This window comes from Phodopus roborovskii, unplaced genomic scaffold (genome assembly GCF_943737965.1).
Source record: "Phodopus roborovskii unplaced genomic scaffold, PHOROB, whole genome shotgun sequence".
NCBI classification, from domain to species: domain Eukaryota; kingdom Metazoa; phylum Chordata; class Mammalia; order Rodentia; family Cricetidae; genus Phodopus; species Phodopus roborovskii.
In genome coordinates, this window is record NW_026126187.1 from 113,787 (window position 1) to 135,279 (window position 21,493).

Below are 21,493 nucleotides of genomic sequence, written 5' to 3' on the forward strand. Positions count from 1 at the left end.
TATACTGAACTTAGATTACAGCATCACACATTGAAATAGGAAGAAGTGGTCAGTTTTACTTGTAGTAGAGTACTTCCCTAAAATACGTACATTGGTTATAAAAAAAGAAAAAGTACCAAGATTAAATACTTCACACTTTTAACTAAAGAAAACAATCCACATATGTAGAAGTACTACTAGCATTTACAGCCGAATATAACTTGTACTTTTGTTCTTAGGTTTATCAATACCTACATAAGTCATTTGGAATTAAATTATTTTCACAATATTTCAGAGACATGATAAAACGTCTTTTATGTTAATTATATTTTTCATAGTGCTATATTTTAAAATATATAATACATTATTAAAAAGTAGATATTAAATTGTTGACATTATGATAATGCTGTTGCTTGGTTCTACTTATTATAGACAGTCTTGTTTGTCCATGAATAAACATAATTAACAGATATATTGGTTTATTTGTCTTTTTTTAAGCCTGTGAGTACATTCTCATGTATTTCCTTCAAAAACCAAGTGTACTCCACATAGTTTTCCTATGTTTCAGGATATTTTGGTAATTACTTGACATTTTAAAATTAATTATGAATTTTGTAACTAGTACATGTCAGATTAAGTCAAAATAGTAATAATGTAAATGTTCTGAATTAATTAAATATTTGTGATTAAATTGTTGTAGCACAATTCTAAATTTCTGCTGTTACTTAATTTTTGTAGGAATCCTTTTAAGAAGGAAGTAAGTAAAATTTTATGCACATATATCATTGTGTTTTAGACTGTCTCCTTTACATTCTTTTCATAACAACATACCAGAGATAAGCCACTGCTTTCCATTCACCTGCACCACTGTCCAAGCCTGTTACTCGTTTTTGTGTACCATTCAGATTATTTGCAAACTCAGGAGAATTTTGGTGTTCCATGAGTTACCAATTCACTTTGTAACTTACCTACTTATTGTCCACTGGTGCAGATTATTAGAAAATACTTCCACCACCTGTTATACTATAATAGAGTAAGAAATTAACCCATTGTGCTGGACGAAGCATTAATTTCTTAAAGATTTTGTAGTGAAGACCAGTGGCATAACACCAATTATAAATTGATTCCATTATCTTCAAACTTAATACCTTAAGGTTAAACTTAATTAAAACCAAAAATATTTGTACATTTTGTAAAACTATGTCATTCTGTTAGTTTAGCTCTAATTTGGTACATCTATTTTTATTTTACATAGCATTTATAAAATATAGTACTACTTATAAGTATATAATTATAAAATATAAAATTATTTTTGTACTACCAATAAAATACAAGAAATATTGTGAAAAATGTCATAAATATCAGTTAATATATGTCATAAGATCATAGTACTGTTGAGTCTCAAAAAATATAGCATGATGTTCTTCAAACATTTGTAAAATCAGGTTTCAATTTTTCCATTAGATTTAGTATATAATTTATGTATAGTAGAAATTTGTATATGTAAACTTCTATATACATTGCTCCATAGTATTATAGAGGTACTGTCAAATATCAGTTGTTCCTTATGTAATTAGCAATTATATATACAAAAATTTTATTCTAATATTATCATTGACAACTTCTGTACTTGATAGGCTTAGATATTAGCATGTAATGCATACTATAGAGAGATCATGAATGCTTTGGATTACCTTGATATATCACATTTAGGATTAATGTTAAGTCATTGCAGTCTTATGAATAACCACTAAAATGATGTATTTTATAGATTTGAGATTTAAATTTTCATATGAATTTTAAAGTATGTATGAAAATCCAAAAGAAATACATTAAATTTTATTTCAAACCAAATGTTATTGAACTTATATTTTACTTTTATTGTAAGAGTAGATCATAGATCTTAGAGTACCCCAATAAATACACAGATATGTTTAAAAGTAGTTCATGTGGCCAGAGTTGCCACTTGAATTAATTATATGAACATACCAGTTCCAGAAACAAATTTCTACATCTTAATATAAACTCATATATATTCATATATATATATATATATGAATATATATATATATTGTGTCTACTTTGACCAGCAAAGAAAACGCAACATTTGGACTCTTCTTTAAGCAGTTTATTCAGGAAACTTGTATAATCTTCTTTCAATGTGCCATAGCATGCTCCACAATACCTAGTCCTTGAGGATTATATGGCAATCCATGAAGGAGCTGCACCTCCATTTGTTGACAAAAGGAGGCAAAGGCTTGACCTGTATAAGCTGGCCCATTGTCAGTTTTTAGCTGCTGAGGCTTACCCCAGGCAGCCCAAGCTTCTAGGCAATGAGTTATGACATTGCACACCTTTTCTCCAATTAAAGGTGTGGCATATATGATGCCTGAACAGGTATCCACAGACACATGTACATACTTTAAGTTTCCAAAATCAGATATGTGTGTTACATCCATTTGCCAAACTTTTAGAGGGAGCAAACACCTTGGATTTACTCCCATACTGGGTGGATGTTGATGAATCACACATTGAAGACAATCCAGAATCACTTGTCGAGCATCTGCTCAAGAAAGATGAAATTCATGTTGTAATGCTCTAGCCTTTACATGAAAAGTCTTATGAAAATTCCTTGCCTTTTCTAAGGTAGAACTCAAAAATATGCATTCCATCCTAGTCCACTGATCAACTTTATCATTACCTCCACTTAAAGGCCCTGGCAGCCCTGTATGAGCTCTAACATGCTGAACAAAAAACAAGTTTTCCCTTGCCAAATTAAATTTTGTAATTGCTGAAATAAAAGGCAACCGGACTGGCACTCTTTATGGTCCAGCCACTTTTAAACTTTAATGGCATTGACAACATAAGCTGAATCAGATATCAAATTAAAAGCAAAAGGACAGGCCTTAAAGACTTCCATTATTATCTTTAATTCTACAAACTGAGGGGAGCCAGGCTGGAACTGATGCAACACAGGCTCCTGTCTTTCTATCATGTAGGCTCCACAGCCTGTCTTAGAACCATCTGTAAATACATTTGGAGCCATTAAAATAGGCTCAGATGATGTTATCTTGGGAAATACTACAGGATGTTCCTTAAAAAAATTCCAATAATGGATGCTTAGGGTAATGATTATCTATATTGCCATCAAATCCACACTGCAAAATGGCCCAATCATCTACTGTGGCACAAAGATTTTAACTTGATGGCTGGAATAGGGCACTATAACTATATTTGGAGTGACTCCAAAACATTGCAAACATTGTTGGATTCCATTCAAGGCTAATTTAGCCACCACAGTAGGGTAATGTTCAATAGATTTAGCAGGAGATATTTTATGATAAATCCAAAGTAGTGTTCCCTCTTGCCATAACAAGCCTGTGGGTTGATAATATGTAGGAAGAATGCACATAACAACGTCTTGACCTTCTGTAAACCTCTGTAAAAAGGCACACTGTAATCTTTCTTCTACCATCTGTAAAGCCTTTCTTGCCTCTACAGTTAATTGTCTAGGAGAATTTAGGGCAGAATCTGCAATCAAAACATACAAAGGTTTTAATTCATAATTTGTTAATTTCAAATAACATCTAATCCAATTTATATCTCCAAACAATTTTTGAAAATCATTTAGGGTTTTCAAATGATCTCTTCTTAATTCTACCTTTTGTGGAATAATTTGTTTCTCACTAATCTTAGCTCCTAAATAATCTACAACTTTCTTTCTGAACCTTTTCAGGGGCTATAAACAACCCATTCTTTTCAAGCAATTTAACTAAATCTATATAAGCCCGCTCCTTTGCAGTCAATAGTATATCATCCATATAATGAATACATCTTAAAGTAGGAAATTCTTTTCTTAATGGGCCAATGGCTTCTCCAACATAAAGTTGGCACATAGTAGGGCTGTTGGTCATGCCTTGTGGCAGAACTACCCACTCAAATCTTTGATCTGGTTCCTCATGATTACAAGATGGAAGAGTAAAGGAAAATCTCTCACTATCCTTGCTACACAGGGGAATGGAGAAAAAGCAATCTTTTATATCAATAACAATTATATGCCAGGAGGCTGGCAACGATGATAGCAGTGGCAAGCCCTGTTGAACTTGGCCCATAATTTGCATCTGATTGTTAATTGCTCTTAAATCATGTAACAGACGCCATTTTCCAGATTTCTTTTTAATCACAAAAATGGGAGTATTCCATGGAGAAACTGAGGGTTTAATATGTCCCAAGGACAGTTGTTCAGCCATGAGTTCTTTTGCAGCATTCAATTTCTCAGAGGAAAGTGGCCACTGAGGAACCCACACTGGCTCCTCTGTTTTCCAGGTAATGGGAAGGCCTCCCTCAGTGGCCCCTAGGAAAAACCCAAGCCCTGCCTAGGATTTCTTTTTTGAGTGCTAATGGGATCTTTTCTTCCTTGTAAGAACTTCCCTATTCCATAACCTGGATGATAACCCATGTCTTTCATCATCTTCTGAGAAGCAAGGAAATATTCTTTGCTCAGCTTAAAGCCCATGTCTTTCAAAAGATCTTTTCCCCATAGAGAGATTGGAATTTCTAATACATAGGGTTGCATGACTCCAGAATGCCCTTCCCCATCTTTCCATTGTAATTGTCTTGCACTCACATCTGGTGCCTTGGCATAACCCAGACCTTGCAAAGTTTGAGAGGAGACTTGTATTGGCCAGCTTGTAGGCCAGTCTTTCTTGGCAATAATGCTTCTATCTGCACCTGTGTCCAACAAACCTAGAATCTTCTTACCATCTACAACAAAGCTCCAAGACTGGTCTTTGATCCATGTCTAAGGACAGAAGGGTTAAGTCTGTCCCTGTGGATGCAAAACCTTCTTTTCCTCTTTCTTTGGACTGTGCAGCAAAGCGTTCATGTTAGCTGGGTAAGAATAACAGTTGAGCTATCCTATAGCCAGGGGAAATGGCTGAAATCCCTTTTGGGGATTCGACCATGATCTTCACCACTCCAGTATAATCTGATTCTATCTAGTGGACCCCCATCCGGGGAGTTAATATGAGTTGGGAGGTGGAGCAGAGGTCCAATCCTGCTGAACCTAAAGTGGCTCTCTGTGGTCCTTGGGATGATGAAGGGTTGGCCACATCTCCTGGCTCCACTTTTTGTCCTGATTCTCTACTGCCCCATATATTTGCAGGCCCTGAGGGCAGGGGCCCCGCTGGCCGTTTTTGGATAAGTACCACCATAGCCTCGAGTTAAAGGTTGCCCATTAACGGTTTTCACAGAGTGGCACTCATTCGCCCAGTGTTTTCCCTTTTTACACTTAGGACACAGTCTAGGCTGCTTAGGGCGTTGTCCCCCTCCTGCTTCAGCTGCACTTCCTCTTTCATGGCACTATTGCTTTAAGTGCCCCATCTTGCCACACTTAAAGCAGGCACCTGAACTTCCTCTTTTATTTTGAGTCAGCTGAACTACAGCTGCTGCTAGGCCAGCATTAGTCAATGCTCTTATAAGGTGTAATGGCAGCCCTACACTCTTTCGTACACTGCTCATAAACAAGCTGTTTAATCAAAGGCATAGCTGCATCAGAATCACCAAACACCCTCCCTGGGCTTCTACCAGGCGAGCAACAAAGTCTGAAAATGGCTCCATGAGACCCTGTAAGATCTTAGTAAGATTGCTACTCACTTCCCCTTTGTTAGACAGAGATTTCCATGCCTTTATAGCATTGTGATTAATTTGTTCAAAAACTTGTATTGGGTATCCTGTCTGCTGATTAGCAAAGCACCGCTGTCCCAGTAGCATGTCTCTGTCCCAGGCCGGATTTCCGCAGCTGATTAGCAGCAGCCTGATCATTAGCATATCCAATTAAAAAAGCTTTCCATTCTAAATACTGGCCTGGGCTCAAACATGCACGAGTTAGCCCTGTCCAATCATTGGGTGTCATGCAGTGTCTGTGCAATGCTTCCACTTGAGCCACAGTAAAGGAGGCTGTAATTCCATATGTTCTTACAGATTCAGCCAGAGACTTTACCACCTTAAAACCTAATGGCTCTTCATATCTGTTTCCTTGTGGATCTTGAAATACTGGATAGGCCAACGGTAGTTCTGTTCTCACTGTTTTCCAGACCTCAGGGCAAAAAGAGCGCCCCTTGCTGCCACTCCTTCCCTCCATGTACCGTGGGGTGCACGGCATTGCCTTAGATGGAGACATCTTGCAACCACTTTCGGGCCTGTCCTTTTCTTTCTTCTTCTCCCTTTTTCTTATTCTTATCTTCTTGATCTGCTCTATGAGAGGCTGTAGCTCTTCCTCAGAGTCTGTAGACTCCGAGTCTTCTAACTCTGTGAGATCTGGGTACAATTTATTCTTTGTCTTATCTCCCTTTTCACTATTTGCCTGTTCTGACCTTTCTTCCTGTAGCATTTCTAAGGCAGCCTGTCCATTCTCCACTGCCTCGCTGCATCGCTGGTCCTCAAGGCAGCTTCTCACTAATTTCCAGATAGGTCTTGCTCTGCCTTTAAGCACTCCTTGATTAGCAGCGAAGTCAAGATCCCTCCCTAATTTTTCCCATGAAGGGAGTGTAAGGCTCCAGGAGACCACGAACCAAGGCACCAAGGCACAATGGTATAGCATTCCTCCAAGAACCTCTCTAGGGTGCTTTCCTGATTTTTAAATTCAGAGCCAAAAAATTGGGTGGGATTGAGAAGCGCCCATTGCTAAATTAGCAAAGTTTCTTTTTAAGCTTTTACTTTTGGTTCGCTGTGCAGGGAACTTTTCTTGCTACCTCTTTGTTTATGGAGAAGAGCAAATTATCAGCTCTTGTCATGGAACTTCCTGCTCCCTCTTTATTTACAGAGAGAGCAAACATCAGCTTTTGTCGCTGATCTTCCCACTTTAACCAGGAAGTTTCAGTGCACTTACCCTGACTGCAGAAAGTTCTGAGTCTTTTGATGAGAGGTTTCCCTGTAAGGGCCTCCACCTGTGGCATCTACTTTGACCAGCAAAGAAAAAGCAACATTTGTACTCTTCTTTAAGCAGTTTATTCAGGAACCTTGTATATTCTGACCTGGGGGCATCCCAGCCCACAGCTTAAAAGCCCTTATGCAGTCAACCCCAGAATGCCATGCGGTGAAAAACAAAAACAGACAGGTCCACATACACAGAAGCAAGCCAGATTCACAGCTTTTAGCCAAATATGGAATTGTTTAATACAGAGAGCACTCACCATCGGGAAGATGGAGGGCAGAAGCCAGCTCCATCTTTAAGGCGTGGCACTTTGCAGCTCTCTACACATATATACACATACATATATATGTTGGATGATTAGAACTATATTAAGATGTACAAATTTGTGTGTGTGTGTATATATATGTGTGTGTATGTATGTATGTATGTATGTATGTATTTGACTTTTTGATACTGTGGGTGATTGAATGTAATTTGACCCCCATGAGCTTATAGGGATTGACCCTCTTAGGAGATGTGGGTGTGGCTTTGTTGGAGTAGGTGTGGCTTTGTGGGAGGAAGTTTATCACTGTGAATGGGCTTTAACTAAAACCTTTAACTAAAAAAAAAAATTTCTCCTACAGTTGTCATAAAATGTCAGGCCAACAAACGGATAGAAGAGAAGGTGGAAGTAACAATGATTGGTAGTTTTTTTGGCCCACGTCCATCACATGAATTGATAGAATTTGTAGTGTTTCCAAAAAGAAATTCTATTAACAGTATTTATGAAGATGTTGATGGTAAGATGGCTATAAAATTTAACTATAGTAAATAAAAGTTCATTTACTTTAAAATGCCGGCTGCTGGTTGCTTAGAAATTAAGATCCACTTTTCATTTACAATATAACATTCAAGTACTCAAGAATTCTCTTAAATTCGTTGTGTTTACATAGCAGTTAGCTCAGTAGTAATAATAAGTGTGATTATTACATTCATTTCTATGACACAAATGATAAATCCTTCAACTTTAGTATTTCCACTTTAACTAAACTTCTACATCTTTCTCGATTTTCCTATTTTTGTGTGTGTCATTTTGAACATTTAACCCAAGGTTTCATATATGTTATGCAAGTTCTCTGCCACTGAACTAAACATTGAATCCCTTGTAGATTTAAGAATTGTTACAAAAGCCATATTACATTTATAAACAAAGGGTGCTTCTTACTTTAAAAAAATAGAAAAACTGATATGAATCAAATGTAATACTTTAATCATTGTCTAAAAGACAAATTTTATTGCATGCCTTTCATTTGTATTTCATATTTTCTATATAAATTAAAATAATTGGATATATGTTATTAATGGTGCATTCTAGATTTCAAAATCCAAACACTGAAGTCAAAATGATTCCACACCTGACCTCATTTAGCAAGTTGTAATCATAGCAAAATACATAATCAACAGGGAGAAAATGTTTGCAAACACTATATCTGATAAGGGTTTAATCTCCAAAATATATAAGAAATGTGTACAACTATTTAAAATGCCTAATAACATAATTGAAAACATAGGCAATAAAGTTTCCTCCAGAAAAAATATAGAAATAATTAATAACTATATGAAAATGTATTCACTGCTACATATTACAAGAGAAATGCTCTCATCCCCCCCCCCCAAAAAAAACAAATAGTATTACATCTACATGGGCATTATTTTAAGAAGTGTTGAGAAAAATGAGGAAATTTTAAATCTTCTGTACTCTAAATTGGAAAGCAAAATAATACAGCCCCTCTGAAATTTAGCATGGAGATTGCCTCATAACATTTGTAACAGGACTGTGCAAGAGAATGGCCTGCTCTCTCCCCATATTCTTTTGTTGAAATCAGATACATTCTTTTATCTCCCAAGGCAAATCCTGTTAGCAGAAGCCAGTTGAAACTGGACACAATTTTGTTCTAATATTTTAAATTCCTTTTCATTAATATGTACATATTCATAAACTTGATGAGAAAAATAACTGTCAATATTCCCTCCCTCAGTTATGTTGTTTCCCCATTGAGTCCACTGAAGCAATTAACACTTATTACTTGAAAATACAGTGGTCCTCTCCAGTGGGTCCTCATACACAGCTTTAAATTGCCTTTATATCTTTATCATTAAATTGTAATGCAACTTGTCTGCCAGAAATTTTGATTAGCCTCTGTGAATAACAAGACATAGATTCCAGGATCAAGTGATTAAATATATTTTTTAATATTGGATTTATACACTTACTTTTTGAGTAGTCATTATTTAATTTTTACTGTCACTTATTAATGTATAAAGTATGAATTCTCATTATGGAACTTCCATATATATGTAAATTATACATAGTAATGTTTAATTCACCTATGTTATTTAAACATTTGTCATTACTCACCAGAGTAAAAATCATATCAGGTACTTAGATTACTCTACCATATTTTTAATGCCAATTTAATAGGTTAGAGTTCACTTTTAGTTCTTAGGGTATCTATAATGGCATCTCTTAGTCCATTCATTGTGCTTCATTGAAAATTAGTTCAGTGTTTTTCAAATTGGAGCCATTTATCTGAGAATGGTTTTATTGCATAAATAGCTGTACATTAAACTCGTGTATTTTTTTTTCAAAAGACTTAAAATTTCATGCAGATGAGAGTTTGGCCCCCATGTGTTTATATGCACCATGAGCATGTAAAGTGCCCTGCAGAGTACAAAAGCAGAAGTCAGATCTACTGGAACTGGAGTTACTGGTGGTTGTGAGCCAAAGTGTGATGCTGGGAAACATATCTTCATCCTTTGCAAGAACTATGATCTCTATTAACTGCTGAAATGCTAGTATATCTTTCTTAGTTGTACATAACTTAAAGACTTGATTTTCAATTAATGTGTTGTCTTTTTGAGACTGCTTTGTTGGCTTACAAGTCCTATTTACCTCACCCTATGTCAGTCATCATATGCATATATTTCTCTGATATCATACATGTAAAAGTATTTCTTTTTCATAATTAGATTGTCATCTTTTGTTTAGCTTTCTTTTTCCATAAGCCTAAATTGTAAAGAATTAAAAATGTTGAGAATTGTGTTTTATATTTGTATCTATTTTCATGTATTTCACTTTAACAAAATCACTCATAGTATTATATCCCTGGTATTATAGTAAACATGAAAATAAAGTTACATAAAAATTTACTTTTTCCCTTCTTCTAAAATCATATTTAGAAATAAAATGACACATAAAATTATATTCATTTTATATATAATGAAATAAAATGACATATTTTCATTTTAATTTTCCTAGTAACTCCTAAAAGACGTGAATTTGAGTATGAAATAGAATTTGAATCTGAAGATTTGAAGACTAGCCTGGACTCCTCTGTAACATTATATTTGTACAGAAAACATTTTAACATAAAACATGAATTAATTTCATTGATTTTCAATCTGATATTTACACCAAGAAAACCATTCCGGTAATCATAACTCTTACATTTAAATATAGCATTATTATGCTTTTAATTCATTGTAATTTTTTTGCCTGTCAATGTTTGTATTACATTATTTCTTTAATACTATGTAAAAATATTTTCAGCTATGTCATTTATAGCTAATAAGCTATGAAAAGGATTCTAATGAAAAAAATATAATTCATTGGCCACATTTACCATAATATACCTATAAATTACCAAGTAATCTGATAATTTCTGTTAGTTACAGAAAACCGGTAGTCAGTTTTGCAATAATTACTGTATTTGTAGTGCTAACTAGGAAGTAGAAAAGAAGATTCACAAATTACATCTCAAATGACACCCTATTACTTTACATTATTAACTAAAAATTTATTCCTAAAGTAAAAATAACCTTCTTTGGACTTTCAAATTGTAATGCCCCCCCTTTTCTTGCTGAACTCAAGAGATACTTTCATTTTTACTTTAGATATTAAATTAATATTTTATTCTTTTTCCTTGTCGTCCTAGTTTTTTAATCTGTCTGTATGCTTGTGTGTGTCTCTCTGTCTGTTCTAGGGCTCATATCACATTGAAAGTTGAGTGCATAACAGATGGAATCTGGAAATTTCCTATAACATTGATTGCTACCGAGCCTGAAGTGGAGGATATAATTGACATCCAAGGAATCGGTTTATTCAAGACATCTGTCACAGAATTTAGACTGACAAGTCAGACAAGGTATTATATATCAAGAAGATTTATGTGGCTGGTCTTATGAATAGAGTTAATGCTGAAATGTAGAATGAAATTTAAGACAGACAATATATAAAGACTTTTCCAGTCTTTTAAATGATTTTTTGTTTAATTTTTTTTTAGATCAGAAAAAATTCTTTATAAATTTAATTATTCATTCTTTTGGCAAATTATGGCTGAACTGTCCATGTATAAAATATAAATCAACAAAATAGAAGAAGCCAAAGTTCTTCAAGTATTTATTAGAGCCCATTGATTGATGATAGTACTTATTCTTTTTGCTTTTCTTTCTGTTTTGTGTACTAACTTCACAAGCACTGTACCACTCAGCTATAGCCAAGTCCAGTTCTATCAACTGATAAAATAGAAGTCTTGACTTTACTAAGATATAATTGTAGATTTGTTCCTCTAATAATAAGGTTTCATATTTCTCTAGTCTCCTTTAAGATGTTTTATTCTACTTTAGCTTTCCGAAAACTGATCGTGATGTGTTGTGCCATGTAATGTTTTTTATAAGTGCTGTTACTGTTATACCAAAGTCCATGAGGACAGGCACTCGGAATCTCTCATTGATTGTCAGGCATATAAAGGATGTTTAGTAACTATACTTTGTAAGAAGAAACATCCATAAGTACATTGGTTTCAATGGTAAGTCAAAAGTGAATCAGCTATACCCATGGTAATTGCTAAATATGAATTTACCTTGAAGAACCCTGGGAGTCAAAGAAGAAAGTAGACGTATTTTTTTATTAAGTTTCTAAAGAATACTAGGCTATATTATCATTTGCCACTTTTATTCAGGGATTTCATAAAACGCTTTAAACAACTATGTTATTTATTACAAGATTCATAAAGGATTTCACCTTATAATATTTGGACCCCTGGGTCAATGATAACATGGTTATTTTTAAACTCAGCTCCTTTGAGGATGGAATTCTTACTATATAGTCCTGGCTGGCATAGAACTTGTTTTGTGGCGACTATACAAGCCTTAAACTTCAGTCATCTGCCTGCCTAGACTCTTGATTGCTGAAATTATAGATATGTAGTGTTGTGCCAGACCCTGTTTTTATTTTAAAGTTAACATCCAAAGTAATGGAATTTGTTATGGCATTTTTATGTTTATGTATCATTCTTCTTTGTTTAAACTTTCTCCAGAATTTCAAAAAACTTTGGAAGATCAGTAACCTGATTTTTAAATGATGTAGCTATATATATGCTTATTTATTTCATTAAAAACTATTACATATTATATACTATTATATATTAAATCTGACTAACCATGAAGTATTCAGTGTTTTAACCATATCCATTAAAACATAGGTATAGTCATGATTAGAGATCTGCCATTGCATTAACATAAACATTCATTACTTAACAGTCTGTTTAAATTTCCTACTTTGATCAGCTTTAATAGACATTTCCTCTACAATCAGCTCTAAAAACTGGGTTTGTATTTCTTTGGTAGGTAGTTCATATTATTAGCATAATTATTTACTTAGAAAACAGTATCAGAAATCAATATTTGTTCATATTCCTCTATGATTAACTGACCTGTGTATCACATGGGATTTCTTTATTACCTTTTGCAGATGTGTTTTAAATGATTTACATTATGAGGTCCATGTGTAAGTGAGCACTATAGATATGAAAGATGGGTTCCTTCTTAACATGAGAATAGAAATTTGCTTTGCAATATCCAGGAACTTTCAACTATATAAATAATTCAGAGTTCCTATTAATCAGGTTATTATATTCTATCCTTTAAATTTTTTTGCACATATTTATTTTGTATATGTATGTGTGGTTGTATGCTTGTGTGACACAGGATGTATGTGGTCATCAGAAGAGAACTTACTTATTTCTCTGCTTGCACCCTGGGGGATCCAAGGCTTTTATACTTTGTAGCATGCACCCTTAGCTACTGTGTCACTTTGACAGACCTGTACTATATTTTATCAACCAATCTATGGTATCCTTTTCTCTTATTCTAACTGAAATATTTAAGCTAAATTGGTTGACTTGAAAGTGTCACAAGTTCCTTCATTCATTTGTTCACTTATCATTGCTGTTGGCAGATGTAATTAAATAATACAATCATCAGTTAAAAAAACAATCAAGAAAAACCTAAAAATTTTGTATGAAAGAAAATAAAATTCTGGATGAGTATCTCATCATGATTAGTCTATTCCATTAGCCAACTTTGTCTGATTTTAATTAGAAACTCTTTTCTCTTAATTAATTGGAGACAGAACTGAGAACTGTGTTTACTGTCACAAAGAGAGCAAAAACATATTATCCTCTACTGAATATCCAGTATAAGTCAACTGCATTCTTATTTCTTCTCACATTGTTTTGAGAAAAATCATAATTTTACTCAATTCTAGCTATACTTTTTTAGTGTTTTACAGATATGTAAGCTTAATCTACTTTTCTATGACAAGGTCAAGAGTTCATGTATAGTTTATCTTGTGAGACAAAGAAATTAGTTCAATTCTCACTGTTTTGTTTTCCTTTATTTTTCTGGTTCAATTAATTATTTATTTTTTCCTTCTATATTTTTGTAATTTCAGTCAGTAACAATCTTGTTTTAAATGTCAAACCCAGTTCCCTCTCCCAACACTCCTCCACTGCCCCCCATAGATTCCTTATCCTATTCCCTTTCTGCTCCCAAAGGAGGGTGAGGTCTTCTTTCCATAGGGGAACAGCAAAGTCTGTAATATCATTTGTAGCAGGGCATAGGACCTCACCCATGTGTCTAGGCTAAGAGAGTACCCCTCCATGTGGAATGGACTCCCAAAGTCCATTCATACACTAGTGATAAATACTGTTCCACTCCAGAGGCCCCACAGGCTGGACAGTCCTCCTAAATGACAACCAATATCAGGGGGTTTGGCTCAGTATTGGTGGCTTCCCAGTTATCTGTCTGGTGTCCTTGGCTTCCCCTTGTTCAGGTCAGCTGTTTCTCTGGCTTTCTCCAGACTGTTCTTGACCCATTTCCTCATCACTCCTCCCTCTCTACAACTTGATTCCAGAATTTGGGCTGAGTAAATAGCTAAGGATGTCTGCTTTTGCTTCCATCAGCTACTGGATAAAGGCTCTAGGATGACATTTAAGGTAATCATCAATCTCATTATAGGGAAAGGGCATTTAAGTAGCCTTTCCACTATTGCTTAGATTCTTAGTTGGAGTGTGCCAGATTTCTCTTTAAACCTGTAATGGCTCCCTCAATTAATGTATCTCTTTTCTTGCTCTCCTCTATTCCTCCCCAGATTCAATCTTACTACTCCCTCATGTGCTTCTTGGCCCTCCTTTTCTCCCTTTCTCTTTCTCTTAACCCATCTCCTCTCCGCCATGCTTCCAATTTGCTCAGGAGATTGTTTACTTTCATCTTCTCCAGGTGACCATGTATGTCCCTCTTAAGGTCTGCCTTGTTTGCTAGCTTCTCTGGTAGTGTGGATTATAGTCTGGTAATGCTTTACTCTATGTCTAATATCCATATATTGGTGAGTACGTACCACGTGTGTGTGTGTGTGTTTTGTTGTTGTCATATACATGTGTGTGTGTTGTTGTCATATACATGTGTGTGTTGTTGTTGTCATATACATGTGTGTGTGTTGTTGTCATATACATGTGTGTGTTGTTGTTGTTTTTGTTGTTGTCATATATGTTGTTTTTTGTCATATACTAGGGATAACTACTGATCCACTACCAGAGGCCCCATAGACTGTCCAACCCTCCTAACTAGAGAAATGTCCAGAAATGCATAGGGATGACTCCAACTAACAATCGAAGCAATAGTAGAAAGTCTACATTAAATATCTTCCTCGATAATGAGATTGATTACTACTTTCTATGCCACCCTAGAGCCTTCATTCAGTAGCTGATGGAATCAGAAACAGACATAAACTCCTGGAATCCAGTTGCAGAGTAGGAGGAGTGATGGGTAAACCCAAAGAAATAGCTGACCTGAACAAGGGGGAGCTCATGGACTCTAGTTTGACAGCTGGAATACCAGCATAGGACCAACACAGGCCCCCTGAACCTGGGTATACCCCACTTTTTAATTGGATTGTTCAATGTTTATTAGGGTTATTTTGTGTTTTGGTGACTAGCTTCAGTTCTTTGTACATTTTGGAAATTAACCCTCTGTCAGATGTGGGGTTGGCGAATATCTTTTTCCCATTCTGTGGGCTACTGTTTTGTCTTGTCGACTGTGTCCTTTGCCTTACTGAAGTTTGTCGGTTTTAGAAGGTCCCATTCATTGTCTATCTCGGTGTCTGTGCTACTCATGTTATGTTCAGAAAGCTGTCTCCTATACAAGTTTGTTTAAGGATATCTTTCACTTTCTCTTCTAAGAGATTCAGTGTGGCTGGATTTAACTTTGAGGTCTTTGATCCATTTGGACCAAAGTTTTGTTCATGGTGACACATGTGGATCTATCTGCAGTCTTCTACACACCAGCATCCAGTTGTGCCAGATTCTTTCTTTTTTCCATTGCATAACTTTAGATTCTGTATCAAAATTCAGGTGGTCGTTGGTGTGTGGATTTATATCCAGGTTTTCAAATTGATTCCATTGGTCTACCTGTCTAGTTTTGTGCCAGTTACAAGCTGTTTTCAGAACTATAGTTCCATAATAGAACTTGAAGTCAGGGATGATGATGCCTCTGAAAGTTCCTTTATTATTTCACAGGGTTGTTTTATCTATCCTGAACGTTTTGTTTTTCCATATAAAGGTGAGTATTGTTCTTTCAAGGTCTGTGAAGAATGGTGCTGGGATTTGGATGGAGATTGCATTGAATCTGTAGATTGCTTTTGACACAATAGCCCTTTTTACGATGTTGATCCTGCCTATCCAAGAGCATGGGAGATCTTTCCATGTTCTGGTATCTTCTTTAATTTCTTTCTTTAGCCACAAAGTTCTTATTATACAGGTCTTTTACTTGTTTGGTAAGGATTACCCCAAGATATTATATATTGTTTGTGGCTATTGTAAAAAGTTTCTCTGATTTCTTTCTCAACCCCTTTATCATCTATATATAGTAGGTTACTGATATTTGTGAGTTAGTTACTCTTGTATCCTGCCTCTTTGCTGTACGTGTTTATCAGCTGTAGGAGTTCCCTCATAGAGTTTTTTTGGGTCACTTATGTAAACTATCATATCATCTGCAAATAGTGAAACTTTGACTTCTTGTATACCCTTGATCTACTTTTGTTGTGTTATTGCTCTAATACAATATTTAAGAGATATGGAGAGATGGACACCCTTGTCTTGTTCCTCATTTTAGAAGATTCACATTCAGTTTCTCTCCATTTAGTTTGATGTTGGCTGGTGATTTGTTGCATATTGCTTTTATTATGTTTAAGTATGTTCCCATTTTCCATGATCTCTCTAAGACCCTTCTGTTTCCCTTTAAAGAGTAACAGTTTTACTTTCAGTATGCCTTATGAAAAGAATGAGGCAGTTATAAAGGCAATTTATTTCTGTTGGTATCTTGGTATTTAAAATTCCTTTGTAGTTCTTTTTGTAGCTACTACCATGTAGTAAAGGGCATATGATTCCATCTCTACCACAATTGTGGACTCTTCATAATGGGCAAAGCAAACAGGTGGCAATATGTTTTTTTTTAAAGAAATCCAAAGGGAAAAATTCTGCTTAATTACAATCAAATAATTCTGAGTAGATGCTTAGTAAATACTACTGACATTATTTTAAACATGTTGTATTAAGTTTAAGAGAACTCTTCAGTAAAAGAGAAATATGAAATAGATTCACTTCATTGGATTCACTATTTTCCTAAAGATGAATGAATGTGTTTATCAGAAGTTCTAATAAATCAAATCATATTTGACAAATTCATACAAACTAGGAAAAAATAAATGAGTTCTTGAATTCTTTTATATTGAATGAATTATATAGAATCACTAGGACATCCAAAATCCCATGAGAATATTTTCTAAACAGCAGAATATATTCTGTTTGAGGTCACCCTGAAAAATCTACAAATGTTGTTACCCTGAACAATCTATATAGGTTATGCGTAGCAAACCTTGGATGCATAGTTAGATACTTACAAAACCGTGATGTGTATAGAAAATCTGATAAAATTGTTTTTTAAGCATTTCTTCTTACAGACAGATAAATTACTTTCAAAAGCTCTATATGAGGAGCAAAACATGTTTTTAAAATATCTGAAAAGATCACTACAATTTCCCCTTTGAAAATCTTATAGCTCTCCTTTCTCTGTGTCGCTTTCATACAGTCATTGTTTATCTGAGAAGCTATTTCAATTTTCTGAGAACAATTATTTTTACCTTGGAGAATGGCTTTTGTGTTCCTGCAACAAATGCATGGGAAGGGCTAATATCTTGAAAAACAGCTCTCTAATATTTTTAATGGTATTATTATGAAGAAAAGTAATAATTTCCAAAAAATTATAGCACTCTGTCAAATGTAAGACATGAGCCCACTTAAATGATTATTCTTTTATCACCTCAGTCTCCTTAGAACCTAAAACCACAATTAGAGCAATAATAAATATGTACAACATGCCTACCACATATTTATAATATATAAAAACATTTATTTTAATGACACCGCAGTGTTACTGTGTCTAGTTTACTTAAATGTGTATGTATGTACACACACCCCCCCCCCACACACACACACTCACACACACACTTGGTAGTCCTCAGTCATTAGGATGCCTCTATAAATAAGATGCCTCAGTTTCTGCCTACTACTTTCTGATTGTATCCCAAGAGAAAGACACTTTTTTTCTTGTCCTTACTTCTGATTGACGTCGCATAAACATCTGATTTGGGCAAATCTAAATTATAGTCGCATAAAACCATAGTATATATTTTAGATATATTATAAATACCAAATTTGTGAGAAAATCACTAAACACTTCTGTTCTCTTTGAGACATATTACCTTTGTTGGGTATTGCAAAAAAAAAGAAAAAAGAAAAAAGTATCCCCAAGGAATGTCATATATGTCATATACAGGATATACAGGAACAAGATTTTGTCTTTAACTGGTAAGAGTTTGAAACTAGAGCCTCACACATACTAGTCTAGTACTCTATTACTGAATTATATCCCTGGATCCTTTTTTGTAATGTATTTTAACAAAGTTTTACTAAGTTATATAGCAGAGCTTTGTGCTTGTAACACTTTTGTATCGGCCTCCCTAGTAATTAATATTATAGGACTACATCAAACACACTTTAATAAACTCTTAAGTATTGAAGCATAGAACCTGTGTATCCATCTTCTTTCAGTTGTGCCTTCTCTGTAAATTCTTAAACAAAGGAATACATCAAAAAAGTTCTTAACAACCTCCCAGATCTCACACAACCTGAAAAAAAATGGATAGCTGGAACTAGGTAGCAATATTCTTATTATGGACATACTTAGAACTTTACAAGTTTGAAATGGTAACATAATTAAGGCATTCCCAACATGGAACAAGAAAATAAGATTTGTTTTAGGACAGTGATGGTACAAACCTTTAATCCCAGCACTTAGGAAACAGAAGCAGGCAGATCTCTGTGAGTTAGATGCCAACCAGGGATACAGAGTTAAGGCTGTTACACAGAGAAACCCTGTCTTTGTGGGCAAGGTATATTTCTTGACAGGAATTTGAAAAGACATATATGTTGTTTGGATACTGTTGTCTTGGACTCCTTACTACTGTTACACACTATATATCATGTTCCTGCTTCCCTAAATACCAGTATTGAACCTCATATCAGCATAGTGTCTTTCCCCTACTCTTTGTTGTTATACTCAGGAAATATATAATAGCCTGGAAGAGGTAGCACACACCTTTAGTTTCAGCACTCAAGAGAGGTCATCTCTAAGGTTGAGGCAAGCCTGATCTGCAGAATGAGTTCCAGGACAGCCAGGATACACAGAGGAACCATATCTCAAAAAACAAAGAAAGAAAGAAAAAAAAATGCATGCATACATACATCCATAGAGGAATCACATCTCAAACAAACAAAATATGCATGCATGATATATATATAGACAGACAGACTGACAGAAGGATAGAGACCAGATAAATAATAAAAATTGTAGTAACTCCCATCAGTATCTAGTCTGCCATTCTTTCATGTAGCACAGCTTGCATGGTTCCTGATGACTTCATATTAACTACTCAGGCAAAGTGCTCAATGCCATCTCTGTAAACACTGTACATATTTTTCTCAATTCAGATATTAATTTTTGTTCCTTATCTCCCTGTGACCATCTTGAACCACTATCCTAACAGCAACCTGAAAGCATCACATTTTATTGGATTTGCTTCTCTATTACTGGCCATTTTTCACTGGCTCCTTCTCATACCTATTCTTTAAATGATCACAGAAACTGATTGTTTTTTCTTCTGCTCATCTTACTTTTCTAAATATTTTCACAAACCTGCTGAATTTATCATCTAATCTTGAAGAATCCAAAATATATTACAATTCTTGACCTTTTTCCTAAACATCAGACATCCACATCCAATTTTCTGTTGCATAAGTAGTTCAACAGAACATTAATAATTAACATGAAAATTAGAAAAATAAGCTGTTTCTCCCCAAAGAGGCATCTTTACAGACTTCTCATTGAAGTGAATGGTAATTCTAGTTTTACATATCACTCAGAGAATGTTGCAAATAATTTGTGTTCCTCTATTTCTGACTCTTATCATTTATCATCCATTAGAAAAATTAGCCATACTATCTATGAAATGCAAGCAAAATCCAGGTTTTTTTTTTTTTACATTACTGCTAATGCTAGCTTGATCTAAACCACTGATATTTTTGTCTTGATTATTACAGATACTTGCTGTTCTGTGTCTATCGCCACTCAATTTTCATTTCTTTTGCAGCGCATATTCCAGAATGTTCTTTTAAAAGTATGTTTCTATCATTTGTCTGGTCAATCAAACTCATGCATTGAGTCCCTCTGTATATATCTCTTTTTGCTACATATCATGGATTTAATGACTAGTGCTGTCTTGTAAAACTTTGATGCTTCTGCTTTCAACTTTCTATATACCTGACTTTTGAGTAGATTGGACCATTAGTTGTACTTCTCATGGTTCCATTTATTTCAATGAATTTGTGTACCAATCACAAGAAATCAGAAAAAAAGTTTGGGAAACAGAATATACCTTTGATATTCTAAATTGGATCCTCTCATGTCCTTGGATTTCTAAGTTCATCAACCCAACTATATAGTATATTACATACCTTATAGAAGTTGCTAGCATGACAAAAATTAAAATCTACTTTAAGGCCACAGTAAGTGAATAAATAACATTTTTGAAGTTGTTATAAACATTTTAAACTACTATACTATCTTTAAATTTTCTTTTAACCCCATCATGTTAATGATAAATTTTGATTATAATAAAATATAAATAATTATAGTGATTCTTCAGTATTCCTTGAATTGCACTTCTCTTAAAGCCTGTACATTTCCTGAACTACAATTAAAATGAAAGTTCACTTTTCAGTGATACCTCTTTTGGTCATTGAAAGGGTATTTTTTTACACAGATCAGAGTAGCCACTAACATAATTTCAGCAAACTTTTCATTTATTCTCTCATAGAACCTGTAAGGGGTTAATTTACATGATAAGTAAACTGAAACTGTTGCTTCAACTTCTAAGCCAACTTTCTTCCAAAACACTTAAATTTTATTATATACTGGCTTCCATGTATACTATCCTTCTTCAACATAGCTAACATCTTTTTCTTTTTTAAAGTCTAGTCATCAAAATTAAAACTTCCTATTTTGTGAATATGCAACAACTAAGAAAAATGTTTTTCTGGAGGATCTGCAAGGATGAGCCATCAGAGTGACTTAAAATCTTGCCAGTACCACCCTTAGTTTATGTAATTGAAGCTCAAAACTCATTGAAATTCCAACTACTGTATTAGTATTTCTAAAAATATGTGTAACTACAAAAGTAACACACGTCAGTATAAATACCATGTAAAATGACTTACATATCTACATCATCATATTATTAGTCAAGTCTGAACAGCATAGTAACATATTTAATATCAATTAATGCACAGTGGGCATCAGAACTACAAGGGTTTTCCCAGAACCTGAAATAAAGATTACCAGCCAGATGTGTAATTGTCTACACAGAGAGAAAGAGTCTTGGTTTGAGCTTCTTCTTTTCTTTATTTTTTTTAATTTTCTTTATTTGAAGCTTTCAGAGATTGTGTTTTTACCCTCCTCTCATAATGAATGATTGTGTTGCCTCCAATTATTATTGGCTTTTCCCTTAGCACATAGATTCATAAGCACCAAGTGTTATTTTATATATAAATGATACTCGGCCATTACATGACACTCCCTCCTACATGA

General features: G+C 34.5%; 1 protein-coding gene across 1 annotated transcript in view; it reads left to right on the forward strand.

The window, feature by feature from the left end:
- LOC127218582 (cilia and flagella-associated protein 47-like) overlaps positions 1-21,493 on the forward strand; it is a gene marked incomplete at its 5' end in the record, with an annotated part of 130,285 nt that overhangs the window by 98,765 nt on the left and 10,027 nt on the right. The window contains 3 exon segments of the mRNA XM_051179595.1: positions 7,537-7,692; positions 10,212-10,383; positions 10,936-11,097. Coding sequence (XP_051035552.1) covers positions 7,537-7,692; positions 10,212-10,383; positions 10,936-11,097 — 490 coding nt within the window.